Source organism: Cucumis sativus, chromosome 1 (genome assembly GCF_000004075.3).
Source record: "Cucumis sativus cultivar 9930 chromosome 1, Cucumber_9930_V3, whole genome shotgun sequence".
Lineage (NCBI taxonomy): Eukaryota > Viridiplantae > Streptophyta > Magnoliopsida > Cucurbitales > Cucurbitaceae > Cucumis > Cucumis sativus.
This window is the reverse complement of record NC_026655.2, coordinates 21733215-21751384: the sequence shown is the minus strand read 5'-3', so window position 1 is coordinate 21751384 and position 18170 is coordinate 21733215. Positions and strand designations below refer to the sequence as shown.

The 18170-nt window shown below is 31.9% G+C and overlaps 3 protein-coding genes and 1 long non-coding RNA gene across 5 annotated transcripts; 2 read left to right on the top strand and 2 right to left on the bottom strand.

Annotated features, from left to right (window-relative positions):
• Positions 1-140: 140 nt before the first annotated feature.
• Positions 141-2704, bottom strand: LOC116403745. The gene is made up of 5 exons (XM_031885283.1): positions 2076-2704; positions 1695-1973; positions 1378-1594; positions 779-889; positions 141-624 (listed from the first exon to the last, which is right to left on the bottom strand). Exons 1-5 carry the CDS (start codon positions 2319-2321, stop codon positions 497-499), a joined length of 981 nt encoding a protein of 326 aa, XP_031741143.1. The 5' UTR covers positions 2322-2704; the 3' UTR covers positions 141-496.
• An 8627-nt stretch (positions 2705-11331) lies between these two features.
• Positions 11332-12387, top strand: LOC101206623. The gene has a single exon (XM_011660037.2). It carries the CDS (start codon positions 11627-11629, stop codon positions 12164-12166), a length of 540 nt encoding a protein of 179 aa, XP_011658339.1. The 5' UTR covers positions 11332-11626; the 3' UTR covers positions 12167-12387.
• A 496-nt stretch (positions 12388-12883) lies between these two features.
• LOC101213402 lies at positions 12884-17691 on the bottom strand. 2 transcript variants are annotated; one of them, XM_031885336.1, is made up of 6 exons: positions 16559-17691; positions 15769-15856; positions 15346-15458; positions 15163-15241; positions 15017-15082; positions 12884-13098 (listed from the first exon to the last, which is right to left on the bottom strand). In XM_031885336.1, the coding sequence occupies exons 1-5, from the start codon at positions 16679-16681 to the stop codon at positions 15066-15068; spliced, it is 420 nt and encodes a 139-aa protein (XP_031741196.1). In that variant the 5' UTR covers positions 16682-17691; the 3' UTR covers positions 12884-13098; positions 15017-15065. The 2 variants fall into 2 exon arrangements, with proteins under 2 accessions (XP_031741196.1, XP_004153966.1); XM_004153918.3 differs by having other exon boundaries at positions 12884-13083; positions 16559-17686.
• Positions 13079-16266, top strand: LOC116403802. Its single transcript, XR_004216635.1, has 2 exons — positions 13079-14300; positions 16078-16266. It is a non-coding gene; the product is annotated as an uncharacterized LOC116403802 (long non-coding RNA).
• Positions 17692-18170: the final 479 nt, after the last annotated feature.

Below are 18170 nucleotides of genomic sequence, written 5' to 3'. Positions count from 1 at the left end.
GTGTAGTGATGAATGGTAAAGGTGAATATAAAGTTATAAAAACGTACGATTTTTAAAGATAGAATCAAACTCAGTTCCATGATACTTTATGGATAGATGTATAATTTTTTATTTATCGATTACGTATTAAAAAGTTTAGATGAACAAGAATAATTAAATTATTTAAACAATTATTGTAGGGTATAAAATACAACCTTTGTTTGACAAATTATTACTAAAAGGAATTTTCATTTCCTTTTTTTTTTTCATAACAAATATTAATTTCCCAAACATTATTTACGATTTTGCCCCCTAATCGACAGTCAAAGAAAACGACATCGGTTCCCCTAACCCCTAATTCTTTTGTTCATTTCGTCTTCTTCTCCGTCTACTTGTTGGGGCTTTTATTCCAATTTACATTAACGTCATCTCCCATCTTTCACTTACGAAAACCGCCAAAAAGCTTTCAGATTTGTGATCCAGAGAACAAATGGCCCCTCGCCAGTTGTTGAAGTCATTAATATGTCCATTCTTGAGGAAGGCCCACGTCGATTTGGCTTGTCGCCGTCGTCACCGTTGCCGTTGCAGTTCCTGTATGACTTTTCTTAATGGTATTTGTTGTTGTTCTTGCATTAGCTGCAGCTTCTGTTTGAAAAGATATATAGGAATTTGTTGTTATGTTGAAAAGAGAATCTTCCATATTGAATATGGGGTGAAATACTAATTATGGTTGGAATGACCACCAACCATTTGTGAAAATGCCACAGTGAGAATTTTGTGGTGGGAATTGAAAATTTACCTCTCAGAGCTGTGAAGCCAGTGATTTTTTGTCTCGTCTCGTCGTCCATTCTGTCGTAGTGATGCTGTAAGGCTTGTAGGACTCTCACGGGTATTAGTACAGTGGAGCAGCCTGAGATAGGGAGAAGGTGGGGAAAAGGGCAAATTTGCTTTAGTGTTTTTGCCTTGTGAAGGAAGACAACATATCTATCTACCCATTGAAAAATTTAACTGTAGCGGGGAATGCAAGTGGTTTAACGATTCAACTGGGTGTCGTTTTCAGCCACCTCCTTTTGACCCCAAAACGGCTAGGCTTAAAGAGATGGATGAAGATTCCATCAAAGTAGCGGACAAATTTGGTTGGGCCAACCGTGTATGGTTGAAGGCCTGATAGATTCAGAGTGCATATGGGAGGACACGGAATCTCTATGAATCCGAAGAAAGAGAAGGGGGATAAAAAAAATTTAAAAAAAGGAGGAAAAGTCCAAAAATGCATCACGAGTAATGGTTTGAATGGCAATTCATTGATGGAAAAATCCCAACTAACGGGGTTAGCTAGTAAACCCGAATTGAAAAGGATGTAAAAAAATTAGCTATCTATTGAATGAAAGGAGAAAGTACCCTTTTTCTTCGGCGGCTGTGGTGGCTGTGGACATGGAGCTGGACGGTTGTAGTTCACATGGCGAGGTAAGAAAACGCCAGTCCCTGATGGCCCTACTGATTTTGCCCCTGAATTTGCTTGTAACGAGCTTCCTTGAGCTTGCTTGACTTGTGTGGTGCCTGAGCCTTTTTGCTTCATGAACTGCTGCTGCTGTTGGTTCTGCCTTCGTTTCTGATTCTACAAGGAGGGTTGAGTTTTGAATCAGCAAAAGGGATATGAGAAGAAAAAGAAAATTAAGAAACAGGGGAGATTTGGGGGGATTTGATTCTCATCTCACTTTGGGAGTTCTTGATTGGTCCTTGGAAGAGGAAGATCCTGTTTCTCCTATTTGGGTGCTTGTTTGGATTGATTTACCGTTTATGCTCACTTTCTTCATCTTCTCCAATTTGCTAAAAACGTTGTGTGAAATGTCTAGCTCTCCACACTCTTCAACTACCGGCGTTGATGGAGGCGATGGCTCCTTCGACGGCCCTTCTGGACTTCCGTGGCTACTCCCAGTGCTAGAGCCTAAAGGTGACCACAGCGTTGAAATTGGCGAACCAGACAAACCCCATGACTACCATAAACAAAACACACCCACAAAATCAAGAAAAACAGAGAAGGAACAAAGAATTTGACAAACACCCTGAAATCTCTCACTCCTTGATAAATTCAATACCTTGTTCTGAATCTCAGATTGAAAACTTGTAGTGGATGAGTTATCATCATCTTGAAGCATGTACTGAGCCATCCGTCGACTCAACTCCGCCGTGTAATCGTCGCCATCGTTCTCTCCGTCATCTCTATCACTTTCGATTTCATAGGAACCAATCTCAGATTCAACTGGTGAATTAAAGCTGAGAAATGAATCAGACCGTCCAAAATAGCTTGGCCAACTATCTCCTTCAAAGGGGTTCTGCTGCATATCCCATGCTCAATCTGAAACTTAGAGTTAAACTTCAACTCTCTGCCTTCTTGGTCTGCCGCCATGGCCGCACCTTGGTGCTGACACAGAGTGAGAGAGAGAGAGAGAGAGAAAAAAAACAACAGAAAGAAAGAGAGAGAAAGAGATTGAAATTTGGAAATTTATGCGCCGTAGGTTTGGACTTTATAAAGAGTAAAGGAGAGAGGGACCTATAAAACAGGGAGTTTAGAGTAGTCCATGAACTACGGACTTCAATGAATATTTTAAATGTACAGTTGCAAAATAGCCATTTGGAGGGGGATGGTCAATCCGCTTGTCGCCGGCCGCCAAGCGCCGCCGTGAGGTTAATTGGGGTTGGAGTGTTATGGTGCTTCATAGAAGCAAAACCTGTCATATGTTAAACTTATAGTATCCATCAAGAGTTGGGGCTTTTGGATCCCTCTTGGCCTCTACTTTCACTTTCATTGGATTTCTTTCCTATCTGTTTCCCTTTTTTTTTAATTATCTAAAACAGTATTTAGAGTTTATTGGGATTAAAAAAATAATTTTAAATTAATTATTTTGTTTCATGCTAGAAAAGATAAAATAATTGAAAAGTAAAAGAATTTATGAATTTATTTTTATTGATGCTTTAATTGAAAATTTTCTAAATTGACAAGATCAATTATATTATTATTTTTAGGCAAATTCGGAACATTTTGGATATGAAAGTTTTTAAGTAAAAATATAATTTGAAATCATTTTAGATTTTATAATGAAAAAACTCCCAGATGATAGGAGTCTGTGGACAAAAATAATAATAAATAAATTAGTCCTCGAGACTAAATTTAAGATTTATTGAAATTAGAACTAAAATTGGATGAAACCTACTATAACCGTATTGGATTTTAACCAACTTTTAAAATCTATATTCTAATACACTTACAAACCTTTTTATTTTTTTAAAGGAAATTATTATAAATGACTAACAAGTAAAAATATTTACAAAATATAGCAAAATTCTATACTCTATTAGTGTTTATAAGCACAGTGATAGACACTAATAGAAACATGTTAGTATTAAATATTTTGGTTCACTTATTTGAAAATATCTCTTTAAAAAATATCAGTATCCTTTCAAATGTTGCAATATTACTCTTAATCATTCATAACTTTCGAGGATGTGAGGGGAATGAATTTTTTATCTTGAAGTGAGTAATACAATATCTATGGTATGATATTTTGACAATACTTTATATATATATATAAAAGAGGTAAAGTTCAAAAAAATTTACTTATTTTAATTTTTTTGGTAAATGGCCTTTAAGAATAAGATAAATTATTGAACTTTATTACCTCTTGTGATATTGACCTTTAATATGTTGTTTTTATCAAAGGATTTATTGCATTGGTGCTTTTCAAAAAGAAAGAAAGAAAATATAAGAAATTGTATAGTTATTATACTCATTCAATTGATATAGACATTGTTGATTTATGATTTAATTCTTCACATAAACACTTTTCTCATTGTTTTGATTTTGTTTTTTTTTTTAATTACTTTTAAAATTTTCAAAAAAAAAATTTGATTTCTAAAAATTTAGGTTAAATGTTTTCAATGAAAATAAAAATTTCTGGTAGAATATGAGGATAAAAAAGCATCTAAAACCTAACCTTGTGAGATTGGGAGGTGGGAACAGAGTGAAACGAAGTTAATATTCTTCGAAAATCAAGTTTTCGTTTTCAGTAACTATTTGTTTTTTTTTTATCGGTCAAATATTATGAATTTAGTATATGAACTTTCAATTTGTCGTCTATTTTCTATGAACGTTTCTATTTATCAAATTTATTCTAAAATTTATTTTATAAAGAAAGTCAAATATGTATTGAACATAAAATTAAAAAATTAGACTTTATTAGACATTACATATAAATTTTTACGACATAAATGAATTTTTATTTTATAATATTTTTAAGAATTAATATTGAATGTTCAAGAACAGGTCAAATAGAGTTTTTTCAAAAATAGAAAAATCCATAAACTATTTACACTCTATAGAATAAAATCACTAAAATACAAAATTTATTACACTTCATTTTTCTTTAAAGTGTAAATATTTTACTTTTTGTAATTTCCCTATTGAAAAATTGGAGGACTAAAGTCACAAATTTAAATAATATAGCCTTGCCCAATAAACTTATGGATTAATTTTCTTTTTCTTTTTAAAATTATGTTTTAAACACAACTTTCAACTTTTAATTATTAGTATTAGTTTCTTTTGTTTGTTAATAATGTGATCTTACAATAAGTCGTTTAGGAAAATAAATCAGATAATTTGACACTCACTGGAAATAGTTTTTAAAAAATTCTCAACTTTATTCTCTAACTAATAACTCAAATGTTTACTTAAAGAAAAAGATGAAAAATATTAAGAACAAATTGTCAATTCTAAAAAAGTCAAATGATTATCCAACTCAACTTAAAAGTTTTCTCTATCCTCTTTAAATCTAATCTCACCTCCAAAACGGAACTTTAAAAGGTTACCCAAACTTTAGGTATAAATATTAATGATTGAATGTGATTTAAATTGACAATAAAAGTTAATATACAATAATTATTGATATGGAATTTTGACCATATGGCCTCTCCTATAGAAAAAAAAGAAAATAGATCAATTTTTCTAAAAGAAAAAAAAGAAAAAGGAATGAAGGTCTCTTCATGTTGTCATTAAGAATACCCATTTTGTAGTACCAAAACCAACACATTATACCAAACATTGCATGGTGGGAAGTTGAAGAGAAAGTTTGACAGTTTTTTTTTTTTTTTACATATTTAAGCAATTTCTTTCTTTATTTATTTTATATTCTCAATAGAAAGAAAAAAAGTTAAAGAAATTAAAAACTAAAAATAGTATTTTATCTAATAAAATATGTTTTGGAAGTCAACATTTGTAGTTGTAATTCTAACTACTTCCCATTAACGACTAATAATTTGACCAAACTCAATTATTGAAAAAAAGAAGAAAAAAAGTGGGTTTGATGAACATTATTGTATTTTAATAGAAATTGATTTTTCTAAAGGTTTTTGTTAAGCTTTTAATATTGTAATGTCTCGTACGTTTAGGAGAGAGGGACTTTGGTGAACTGAGATTGCATCCGAATGAGAGGGATGATCTTGTGTACACAGGAAAGTAGGGTTAAGAAAATACTTGAAGAGAATTGAAAGTTATTAAATAATGTACCAACAAATGTTCAATATTCATAAGAGTTTTAAAGTTAATCGTACTTAGTTTGGAGAAATATATACTATGTTGGTTGAATTCCTCAAAATTTTTCGAAGAAGCATGTGAGTGAGGAGAAAGCATGCATGTTGAAAGAATTCAAGTTGGTTTGTGGAGACAAATTTTATTATTGCAAGCGTTAGAGAGAAGTAAGAATGTGTCTAGTAGTCCAAGTTGAGAGAAATGTTGGGATCATCATGTGTGCTAAATACGAATTTTGAACCCTAATTAGAATTTTGATCCTGAAAACGTTGCAGGAATGTTTGGTGTAGAAGTCGACAAAAGGAAATTAAGATGCGACCCCAACGTGACTGCAATCAAAGGCAAGGCAAGGCAAGGAGTAGTTTGTAGTAGAGATTAGAGCATCATAGAAAGATTTTCCCACAAAGTTGTAATGCACATGTTAAGGAAGAAAACAAATTTATCAACATAAAGTTTGACAACATGATAAATTGTGGCATCATCAAATTTAAACCTAATCCATAAATTTAGATTAATTAGTCTTGGAAAGTTGTTTTTATATTTTCATGACCCACCACTCCAAGTTCTTTAACACTTCATTCGAAAGAAGAAAAATGGTAAAAACCTCTTTATCTCCATGAAAAGGGTAGAGGGTATTTACGATAAGAAGTAGAATAGTGAGAAGTAAAAAAATTATGAAGTACTCGGATCCACCAATTTTATCGACCAAGCAAAAAGTAGAATTCATCCCTCCTAATTTCCAATTTAAATTAGATTGGATTCCAAAAGTAAATAGCGTGCAGTGTCTACAATTATTTATAATATACACTTAGTTACAAGAAAAATTGCATTATATGACAAAAACATGTAGAAAAAAATAACCCATGATACCTCATTTTTCTATATTGTGAATATGACAAATATGACAAGTAATTAGTAATATCAAACAGCTATCATAGAGTTCTTTTAAATTTACTACTTTTACAATTTAGAAAATATAGTGACATAGATCCTATTATCATAAGAAAAAAAAAAAATTTGCAAGCACCTCTAACTATAATACTCATAATTTCAAGTGCTTAATTCAAAAGACAAATTCTTTTAGAAAAAAAAATTAAATTGCTTAGCAACCATTCAAAATAGTTTTGGAAACGTATTTTAAACACAGTTCATTAGAAGTATTTAAACAAAAATGTTATTTTTTAAATACTTAAAATCAAAACAGGCTTAGATTATTACAACTTGTGAACTATAATAATCATTAATGGGATGCTCCAAAACTGTTTCGTTGGTGTGCTCAATTGATATTTTTCTTAATTAAGTTTAGGGTTTATTTTTTAATATCATTAAGCCTAGCTACTTTGTTACATTATTTTGATTAATCTAAACTATTTAGTGTTGTTGTTTATATTTTGAGTTCTCTTTTGTTTATTATAATAATTACAAGTTAATCTCTCGTTTTAGGATTCAATCATAGGATGCCCTAAGAAGGAAACTATGTCCCCACCTTCTTAATTATATTTTTATGCATTTAACCTCAACACTTTGACCGTTATGCTTTTATGTTGATTCTTAACTTTTATTTAATTTAATTTCTAGCTCATCAATTTCCCCCTACCTTACCTTCTTCAGATTCAATTTTCAACAGGTTCGATTCAACACGATTTTTCATAAATGCAATCTACCGAAAGTTACAACTTAGTTTTCCTTTTTCTTTTTTTTTTTATCCGAACAAGTGTTGAACTTGACTCACGATTTAAAGTGTCGATTAGGATAGGTTGTCGAAACATTTCAGTCGTATTCTACTTGATTTGTATAGATAGCCATATTTGAATTTCCTTTTTCTTTTAAATGTAAGTTGTAATAATACTAATATCAGTATCTATTCTAGCGGTAAGATTGTCATCTAGCTCTTTTTAGACCTAATTTCAAATCCCGCTTCTTTTTTTCACTGAATTATAAAATTTTGTCAACAAAATTTTTGGATCTGTCACTGCTTTTACATTTATCTTTTGCCTCATGTTTTCAATGTTAGAAAACTTTGTTTTCTCAAAATTCGATACTTGGAATAGTTCGATTTTATACTTTTTTTTTCTTCTAGTAATGCGTATTTGTACCGAGGTAACTTTATCTCGACACCCATCATAAAATCATATGATAGGGTTTGGACCTTTATGTCAACTATTTTTTCTTTATAAAAATTGAACTCGTAGATCTTTTTTTTGTACCTTTTTTTGTTGAACTTTTTCATTTCTTTTGAACACTTTTTTTTAAGAATACTATGGGACTCGTATTGATAAAGTTGTGGAAGGAATAAGATTCATTTTGTTTTTAAGAATGATTCTTAAATTCAAGCAGTGGTCATACTAATTGATTCTATTCATTTTATAAAAGAAAACCACAATGGATGAAATACATAATTTTGATTCATATTTTGTTTTTAGTAAAAATCAGTCTTTAATTTTTTTGAAAAGAATATAAACATCATAATTGTGAGATTCAAAGATAGTTTCATCCAAACAATTATAAAATTCAAATAGATTTTTTTTTTTTTTTGGCCTTTTCTATTGTTAAATTATCAATGGTGAGCACATGAATATTTGATTTAAAAGAAATCAATTTCAATTTATCCTTAAAATTCTTTAAAATAAAATTTATTGTCTTCTCTTCTTCAACACTTACACTCTTAATTAATCATATTCTTAGCTATTACTTTCCACGTTCGGTGTTGATGTCTACTAATTAATTCAAGAGAGTCACAATTAATTATTTTCGTTGATTTTTTATCACCCATTAAAATCAATTTTAAAGTTTCATTCACAATTATTTCAAAGCTAACAGAAAAAACATACTAAAATTAACAAAATAATGATGATAATAATAATAATTATTATAACTTCTCTTTTAACTGATTTTTGAACTCCATAATTAAGGTAGTCTTTTATATTATTATCACATAGCATAAAGTTGAAAATCCAAAAAAGTATATGTTCTAGTGCTCATAATATATATATATGTGTGTGTGTTAAAATGATAAAAGATGTTGCAATCATTTTTTAAAATTGAGTACCTAAGGTTTTTAGGTTAGAGTTGAATGTCCAAATCTTTGAGTTTGGACAACTAATTTATAAAGGACGGAGTTACTTTTTGTAATAATAATATGTACTTAATAGCTAAATGATAGAGAATAAAGTACATAGTGTAAATTGAAAAAAGAGGGCATTAGATAGAGCTTAGTGTGTACAAATAATTAATTCTAATAACTTTATAGAATGACATATATATATATATACATATAAATGTCCTAGAATATAAGTACATGAATATAAGTACATGTGTGTATGGAGGAGTACTAGAAACTTCTCTTATTTATTGTCATAAATAAACGATATATGATTCTATATAACAATTTGATGGATTCGGCAACCTTACCACCCTAACCCTAAATATCAACGTTGAGTTTTGTAAAAAAAGAAAAATCAAATTGCAAGTTAAATCATAAAAGTAAAGACAAAATCTAGAGTAGATATGGAAGAATTATGTATAAACTCGTCCAATTGAATAAAACACTTCTTTCAAATTTACAAATGTTAAAATATAAATACTCTTGAATTGTTATAACATGCATTATAATACAATTAGTAAAGAGTACTATCCTCTCGAAATATCATAACAATATTCATATAAATTAAACGTTTTTATATATTGTTTGGTATGTCTAAAACGTTTCGAGACAACTAAGGGAGATTGTTGTTTTGTAAAAATATAAAATTGATTTTTCTAAATTAAAATTAAAGTTTCCCATTAGCCTAATCAACATCCAAATTGTTGGTTGGTAATGTTCATGGTGTGTAGAAGAATCTATTTGCAAGTCAAAGTGGCCATTGCTAATGATCCAATTTAATTTTGAACACTTTCTTACTTTTATGTACCTTTTTCTTCTCTTTGTATTAATTAGTGGTTAAGCTAATTCTTTGAGAAAATGGGGTTTCCTTTTTTTGGCCCTTTGTGTTATTTCCACACGCCCACTATCTTTTTTAGCAATGGTCAATATAATGAACCACTAACTAAAATTAAAAGATTTGGCTATAAAAGTTAGCCAATCAACCTTGAGTATACTATTCTATTCATTTAATCGTTAAACAATGATAGTGTTTCGAGAATTTTAAATATTCAATTTTGTTACAATATGATGTCTATGAGTTTTTGTCGTGTGTATCTTAGGTTTTTGGTTGTATATTTCACTTTATTTTTTAAATTCACGAATATACTTGATTGTGAACGTTAAGTGTTTGGATTTTCTTTTACGTAAAAGCCAATTTTATATTTCTTTGAATTATTTTGACTTGAAGAGATAGAGCCAAAAAGGATAAAATAAATATCAAGGGTAAAATCAAGATAGGATGAGTTGTACTCTGTCAGAATTTAAGTTTAATTGAAGTTTTGACCTAAAAGTAAATGACATGGCTAGATCCCGAAGAATAAGGTGGTTTTGTGAAACCTATAATTTCCTCGTTGAGTCTGCTTTTTGCAGGCCCTAGTCTATACCTTCTCTAGTTGTTGGTTTGGTTCCTTTTTCGTGAAAAAAAAAAAGAAAAGAAATCCTTGGTTTATTTTCTTATAAATACAACACTATAGATATATTTCTAGAACTTGTCTGGTAGTCATTGTAGATCAAAGTGTCTAAATGATCAATTGTTGTGTTGTTCAATTATCAATTTTTTAAAACACAAATTTATCTAACAAATCAATTATTCTGTTGTGCCACAACACTCTTAGCATACCAACATTTGTGAGAAAATATTGGAATGAAGAAGACTTTGCTCGAAAAAATATAATGACAAAAAAGAAGCATATGCCAAGAAAATCTATATTTATGAAGAGACACCTCCATCTTTTACAAAACACTCATGTCAAAACCATTTTTTTTTATCACAAAACAAGATATTTCAATTTAAAAAACCTTAACATGTTAATTGAAAAATAACCGTAAAACATTAAGTGGAAAAACAGTTACAAAACGTTTCAAACATATAAAAAAATTTAAATGGTGTTGGCTTCTTTGGTCGTTGTTAACCTCAAATTGATCAATTAATGATTTTAGTGTTCATGAAGAGTGTATTGTGTAGCGCTCAAACAACGATTCACACATAATTTCAATGACTCAATGTTATATGCCCGAAACAAGAATGTGGCAAACAGAGAAATTGAGAATGTGGCACATGGCAAGTGGATGGTCAAGAAGCCACTTGCACACATGTCTAATGATGTGGCAGCTCCAATGGCAGAATTGATGACATGGCATATGATGTGGTGAAATGTGGCCCTATAACATTTCTAAACATGGGATAGAATAATATATAAATATATACACAAACACACAAGAGAAAATTTAGAAAGAAAAAAAAAACTCAACAGTCAAAAGCTTAAAGCTTAAAACTTAAATATTAATTTATTTCAATTAATGAAATGTTGAGATGTGTCCAACCAATAAAGTAATATATTATTATTGGTTGAACAATCCAATTATTTTATTTTGTTATTATTTTAAATTACAGTCAATCACTTAAAAGACAAGTGGAAAGATGAGAAATTTGAAATTTTCATTTAAAAATCTTAAAATTTCAACCACAAGCTTTATTACAATTTTTTAATTTCTCTAGTCATTAGAAGGCTTGTATGAATGATAATTACAAAGGATTTACAAGACCATTTATAAGTTCTAATCCTAAACTCAAAAATATATTGAGTGAGAAATAGTTTGATCGAGTGTAAATCTATAACACGATAAAGTTGATCGTTTACTAATTAATCAAATTTTACTCTATTTAGGATTTATTACAAATACCTAAATTTGGTTGACAAAACAAATGAACATATAAATAAAGAGTATTGGGGATTCCGACATGTTTCTTACTTGGACGCCACTCTTTAGAATTGCTTTCAAGAAAACACTTACCCCAATAATTATACCAATTTTTTTTCCTTTTTCCTTTTTCTTTTTTCTTTTTTATTATAATACCTTCCTAATTATTTTTTTAACAAAAAGATTCTTTTTTATTATTATTAACATCATTTACCACCGCCATGTCCGTCGTTCCACGGCGGCGATCCACCTCCACCAGAATCCACATCCTCGCCCTCGACGGCATCGTTAACGTCAACTCCCTCTTCACCTTCGCCGTTTTCCTTGGCGTGGCGTGGTACCCCACCGCCAACCCGGCTGCCAATCTCCTCCCGGACGACGACGACGGTCCTTGCGCTGCTGCCGATTCTGTCGCCGAAAATCTCATAGCCTGCCATGTATACTCTTTCAGCTGCTTCTTGTTCTCCAGCCTAATCGCGTCGGCGCTGAAGCAAGCAATCAGACTCATCACAGGCGGTGATGGTGGGCAGGGTGAGACCCACGCACCGGCGCTGAGGGTGGGGATGATGGCGTCTGCGGTTGGGTCGGTTCTCGGGTGTGGGTTTTTGGTGGCGGCGTTGCTGAATTTGATTCAGATAAAACTGGGGGTTTTCGGTTGCCGGAGGTGGGAGACGGTGGCGGCCGCCGTGCCGTTGGTGAGCTTGGTTCCTTTGGCGCTTTTCATTTACATCGCGCTTGTTATTCACGCCTTCACGCGCTAGCATTCATTTTTTCATTTTTTTACATTAATGTTTACTTTTTTTAAAAAAAAATAATTTAGTTAAATGCTTCATTGTGGTTACAAGAATACGTCTGTGTGTGTATGTAACTTATAAAAGCTTTTAAGTTGTAAATTCATGTGTAAAAATGTGACAGCTTCTGCGACCTTAGTTTCGTATTAGTTTATGATTCAATTTTCAAGTCGGTAAGAAATCGTAGAAAATCATTGTGTGTTCAAATGTTGATCTCAACTATAAATATGAAACATCATAATTTAAGAGCGTAAATATGTTCAACTAATAAATTATATAATTTTCTCACTTTATGAGGGTATGAATTGAGGTGGTTACACGTCAAATGGAGTATCTTTTTTATAGATTGGTGAGATCAAGACTATAAATTAATTAAAACATCAAAACTTATCTGAGTAGATAGTAGATACACAATGAATAACTTCCTTTCTACTTTTTAAACTCTAAATTTGTCATTCACTTCAAAATAACTTCCTTTCTACTTTTTAAACTCTAAATTTGTCATTCACTTCAAATGGTTATAATTATAACCAAGTTATATATATATATATGTGTATATATATATATATATATATATATATTTTTGACAGTATTCATGGTTGAATTTTAACCATTTGAATTAAGTGGAATTCTTTAGAAGGATTATTTATGAGAAACTTTTCACCAAAGACAGCAAAACATAAGAGAAACAGCAAAGCTTTCTTCTTTTTTTTTTTCTTTTTTAATATAAGAGAAATCAGAGAAAAGAAAATACAGAGAACTCCACACCATTTTCAAATGTAAGTAAAAACCAAACAGGAAATTTGAAATGGTATACACAATATGTAATGTAAAACAAATACCCAACTTCAAAGCTTCATCTGTGCTCTGCTGCTTTTTATGAATTCCTGCATTGAAAAAAACTAAGCCATTTCAAGGATACCACAAATACAAAATGTGTTGAACAGAAATGTAAGCCGATAGAGGAACAGAGTAAAACAGACCAAACCAACCACAAAAATAAAATGTGTTGCATAATACAAATTGTCCCATTGCCCACACAGCTCGCTTCACCCTCAAACCATCGCATCGCATCCCATAATTAAAGAGCCTACTACCTCAAACCAACAAACGGCCCAACCCATGATTTCAAGTTGGAGGAATCTCTTTACAAGAAGGGGTCCCAGCTATACGAAATAGTACCTATAGAATAACTGCAAAGAAAAAAACTATGGAAAACATCTCACAAGGGACCGTAACTCTCTAGAATCCCTCCTCTCAATACCCCTAAAAACCCGATTGTTCAAGATTAAAGCTAAATAGGGAGTGTTCAATTCTAGCCACCTACCTAAATCTAATATCCAATAAATTTCTTTGACGCTAAAATGTCGTAGAATCAAGAGGTTTGTCCTGTGCAAGCTAGCTCGAACACTTACAAATTTCGAACAAAAATGGAACGTCTCAAGCTAAAAGACAGAAAATTTTACTGCCATCTAAGCTTTTTTCTTACATCTGTTGTACATTTTGGAAGTAATAAGAAATGATATGATATAGTGTTAGACATGTCTCGAAAAGTTGAAAAACATGAAAAGAATTCTACCTTTTTCCGTGAGATCTATTTATAATTGTAGAAACATTATTAAAACATAAGAATTGGATCATCTTTTAATCCTTTTTCCTTATACCATGAGGAGTTCGGTATCTCTCATATAAATGTGTTCAAATGGAAATATGGTTCAAATGCTTTGCATCCATCCTTTAAAGCAAAAGGAAAAGATTCTATTGGTCAATGCTATTAAACCAAACACTAAAGAATATATGGATGGAAAGAAATGATAGATTTTCTTTTTCCCACAAAGCCAAGAAATAGGTAGTGGGAGTAGGAGGAATGGGCAAAATTCAACGATTCTCTTGGATATTAAGGCAAACAAAGAGTCTTTGTATCTATCTTTTTTTTTTTTTTTTTCCTCTTCTCTAAGTTTAACTATTGCAGACTTGAAAGATCCAACCATCAACCAAGGATAGTCATTAATTCCGAATCCCCTAAGCTATACTCGGGTTATGAAGAGTCTTGTATTTGTACACCATCCAATATCGACGCGCAAATCAGGGAAGAAAGTTTGAGGTACAGTTTTTTGAGAAATAGTTTTATATTTTATGCATCTGTTTATAATTTTTCACATTCAATAGGAAAACCTTGTTTCTCATGATCTAAAAGAGAGCAAAAATAAAACAAGAAACATCATTAAATTACGTATATCTAAAACATCAAAAATAAGAAACAACTTTACCAAACAACTCCTATACCTTCGCACAACAGTGACATAGAAAAGTCATGGGATTTAATAAATTAAATCATAGATTAGATGATAATTTGACTAAATGTCTGAAATTTCCTATTTATTTGGTATATTAGTGGGGCTACAAGGAAGCAGGTTTTAAGCTTTCACATTATATCAAGTGGGTGAAAACTGAATACAAGGGCGATGGAAGTTTAACAACGTTGGTCCCAGTTGATTCTCTATGCTTAAAATAACTCTTATGCTCCCAGCTCATGGAATCAACTTCTAACTAAGAAAGGCAAGTCCAGTTCTTGGTGGACCTTAGTCTAATCGAATCAAGCTCAGTTAGATATTTCACTTTCAAACAACCAATGTCACTGATTGTGGATTCTAGTATTTCAAGGACATTCAATCACAGGACGTAAGTAAACGCAAGCATCATTGCATGAACCTCTCAAATTCAATCTGAGTTATCGTAACTAACAAAAAGACTTTGAAATATACATATATGTAGACAAAATTACATCATAAGATAAGTAATCAACGACATCAGACATACCTTAGAAAATAGGTGGGAATTCATGCGCTACCAAGGCAAGGTAGACGTTCTAATAATAAAGAGAACCTACAAAAGAATTTGAAATCAGAGACTAAAACAGATAAGTCAACAGATTCCTACAACTTCGTCCATTATATTATTAGTACCTTGCCACCAATTTCCCCTAGAAGCAGGTTGAGAGTTGTTTCCATTTGGATCATCTTGTTGACCCCCACTTTTCTTCATCTGGGTCATCAATGAATTGGCAACAACAGAAGAACAATCAGTTTGACTTTCAGTTTTGGATCAGTCTGATGAAATCAATTTGGATCATGTTAAAGTATACTCACAGTGTGGGGTGGGGGTGGAAGTGGGGATGGTCCAGCTGATGTGGCCTGAGAATACCCATCTTGTCCTCCATAGTATAGAGATGAACTCAGATGACAAGGCTCCAAGCTCCCTCCTTGAAATTATCAGATTTGATTTTTGTTAGGGATCATAGGTTTCTTGTTTCTTAGGAACATTCTAAAATTGAGGATCATACTCCTGTGGTTTTTATTTCTTTTTCACGGTACCTTGCACTCTTTGCCCTTATCCCTTTCCTATCATTAGAAGTAGTTACAAACTATACTCTTCTAGTTTAGGAATTTTAGAAATGGCATTCTCATAGATTTTTTTAAAATGGTTTTAAAAGATCCATAACTCTCTGTGAATTTGGATATCGTACCCTTTTGTCCATGAATTTAACAGGATTTGTATTTCAATTCACACACCTGAATTCCCTTGTCGGGTGTGATGTGGTTGACTTCCATTGGTCTGTTTTAGCCAATCCACAGAGCTAGAAGAATTCCTACCTGCTCCCTGAAAATTAGAAAAATAATAGTGTTAAAAAAAGTGATGCTTTGACAATGGCTCATGGCACTTGCCACCGGAACCCCATCCAGGTTCATAAACGAATAACATGTATAAGTCTTATTCTAGTCTTCACATCGGTCCCTCCATGTAGCTTGAACATCCAATTTTATTTTTGAAGTAAAATTTCATTTTAGTCCTTAACAATAACTTTTCATATTACATTTCAGTACAAATGCAGACTCAAATCCTGTGCCACATCAGTTAAGTTTGATACAAGACGTTTTGACGGATGCAAAAGATCTCTGCTAAATATAATTATATCAATTGAAGAAGATTTGTAAAAGTTTAAGGATCAGAACGGAAGATTTGGGAATATAAGAATTAAAATGGAATAAATATACACGAGATTCCTGCAACAAAACTTGCAATAGTAGTCAAAGTGGGAATTCAGGACAAACATATATCATCATTGCTAATAAGCAAAAAATGGTAGGGGGGCCCTTATGCAATGAACTTCAGAAAATGCTACATAAGTTTCAAAATCATTCTCTTAGCATTATGCAATATAACTTCTAAAAACTCAGCACTTAACACCTCGATGTATGTTTTCTCTTCCAAGTCATTTGGAATTCTACGACAAAATCTGAACATATTTGAAAAGGAGAGAGTTCTAAGTAAAACGGAGCAGTTCAAAAAGAGCAGCATTACCTTCTGTGGAGATGGAAAGATTGTTGCAAAAGCACCTGATGCGGAAGACAATGGCGCCTCCTTGACATCAAAAAGATCAGCAACGAAAGAGGAGGCTTGATACCCTTTAGACTTTCCCTCCATTTTTTCTCAATCTTTCCTTCTTACCAAACAAAATTGCTCTCCTTTTCCACCACTCCCTATTGAGAGTAAGAAATGAAAGCAAGAAAATATGCTTGTAAAGATCTACTGAATCAGCTAATCTGCTATGAATGAGATATGTCTAAATTGACTCCTCAACTCAGTATTTATAAGAAGAAGGAAATGGCCGTTGCCTTGTCACCTATGTGCCATCATCACTAGTAGGGAAAAAGAAGAATAGAATAGAAAAAAGAAAGAGAAGCCGCCTCCTTCAAATTAGTTTAAGAAAGATCTTATTTGGGAATTTCCTTTTGGAAATTTCCTCATTCACTTTCTAGTCTCTGCATACAAAAATAATAATATCATCCATGCCTTCCTGTGAGAACATAGGAAGATAAGTGCCAAGTGTGGTCCACATGTGATCCTAATTGGATATATCTTGTTGTGCCACGTGTTCTTTAATGGATAATGCAAATTCACAAGCACAATTATGTTCATTATATTATCTGACCCAGCTTCTCTTCTTCCCCACACACAACCAATGGCAATCCCTAACTGTGGTTTTCTTCAACTCCATCTTGAATATGACTTATGAGAGACAATGAAAGTAAAATAGACAGAAAGACTCAAATGGGGTTTCAATCCCACATGTATATAGCAGGTGATAGGATAAGATCATCTCTAAAATATGCCCCTTTCCATATCCAAAACAGAAGAAATCAACCGTTTTAACTCCCTAAATCATCAATATCCCAGTTGATTCCGATGCCATCAAACTATCTGATCTATCTAACTAAAATGATTCCATGGGTTCAAACATATTCCATTACAGTCTACAGAACCCCCCCCCCCAAAAAAAAAGAAGGAAGAAAGAAAGAAAAAGTTGGGCTCTCAAGAGAAGAGACATGAAGAAAAAGAAAGGAAGATTCGTTCAAACCAGTCCATTAATTAAGATATGATTAAAACTCCCAAAAGAAATAAAATCAAAATACAAAACAGTACGAATTTTTGGATAAGGGAAATGAAATTAAGAGCCAGAGAGGTGGTACAAGTTGAAGAACAAAGCAACTTGTTAAAAAGGGGTTGTGGGGATTTGTTTGTTTGGTCGTTTCTCCATGATTACATTGAGAAAATATTTTGATGAAGAATATTAAAAGAAAAAAAAAGCCATCAATCATAGTTGAGAGAGACATGAAGCCACTCGGCAACCACTCTAATGCAATCGATGAGAAATAATATCTTGAAAATAAAACTTTACTAACAACTAAAAAGAGGAATTGAAAAGGTCGAGTCCATTAATATCAGCCATTGATCGATTAGTCAAAGCAAGCAAGCAAGCGTGATCTTACCTAAAGGTGATCCACATTTTCTTCTGGTAAATCATGAAAATGGGAAAGAATCGTTTCAATTTCATTTTCTTCTTTGTGAAAGGCGAAACCAAGCTGAAATTTTGGCTATGAAATATGGATGAAAATGAAAAACATTTTGAAAT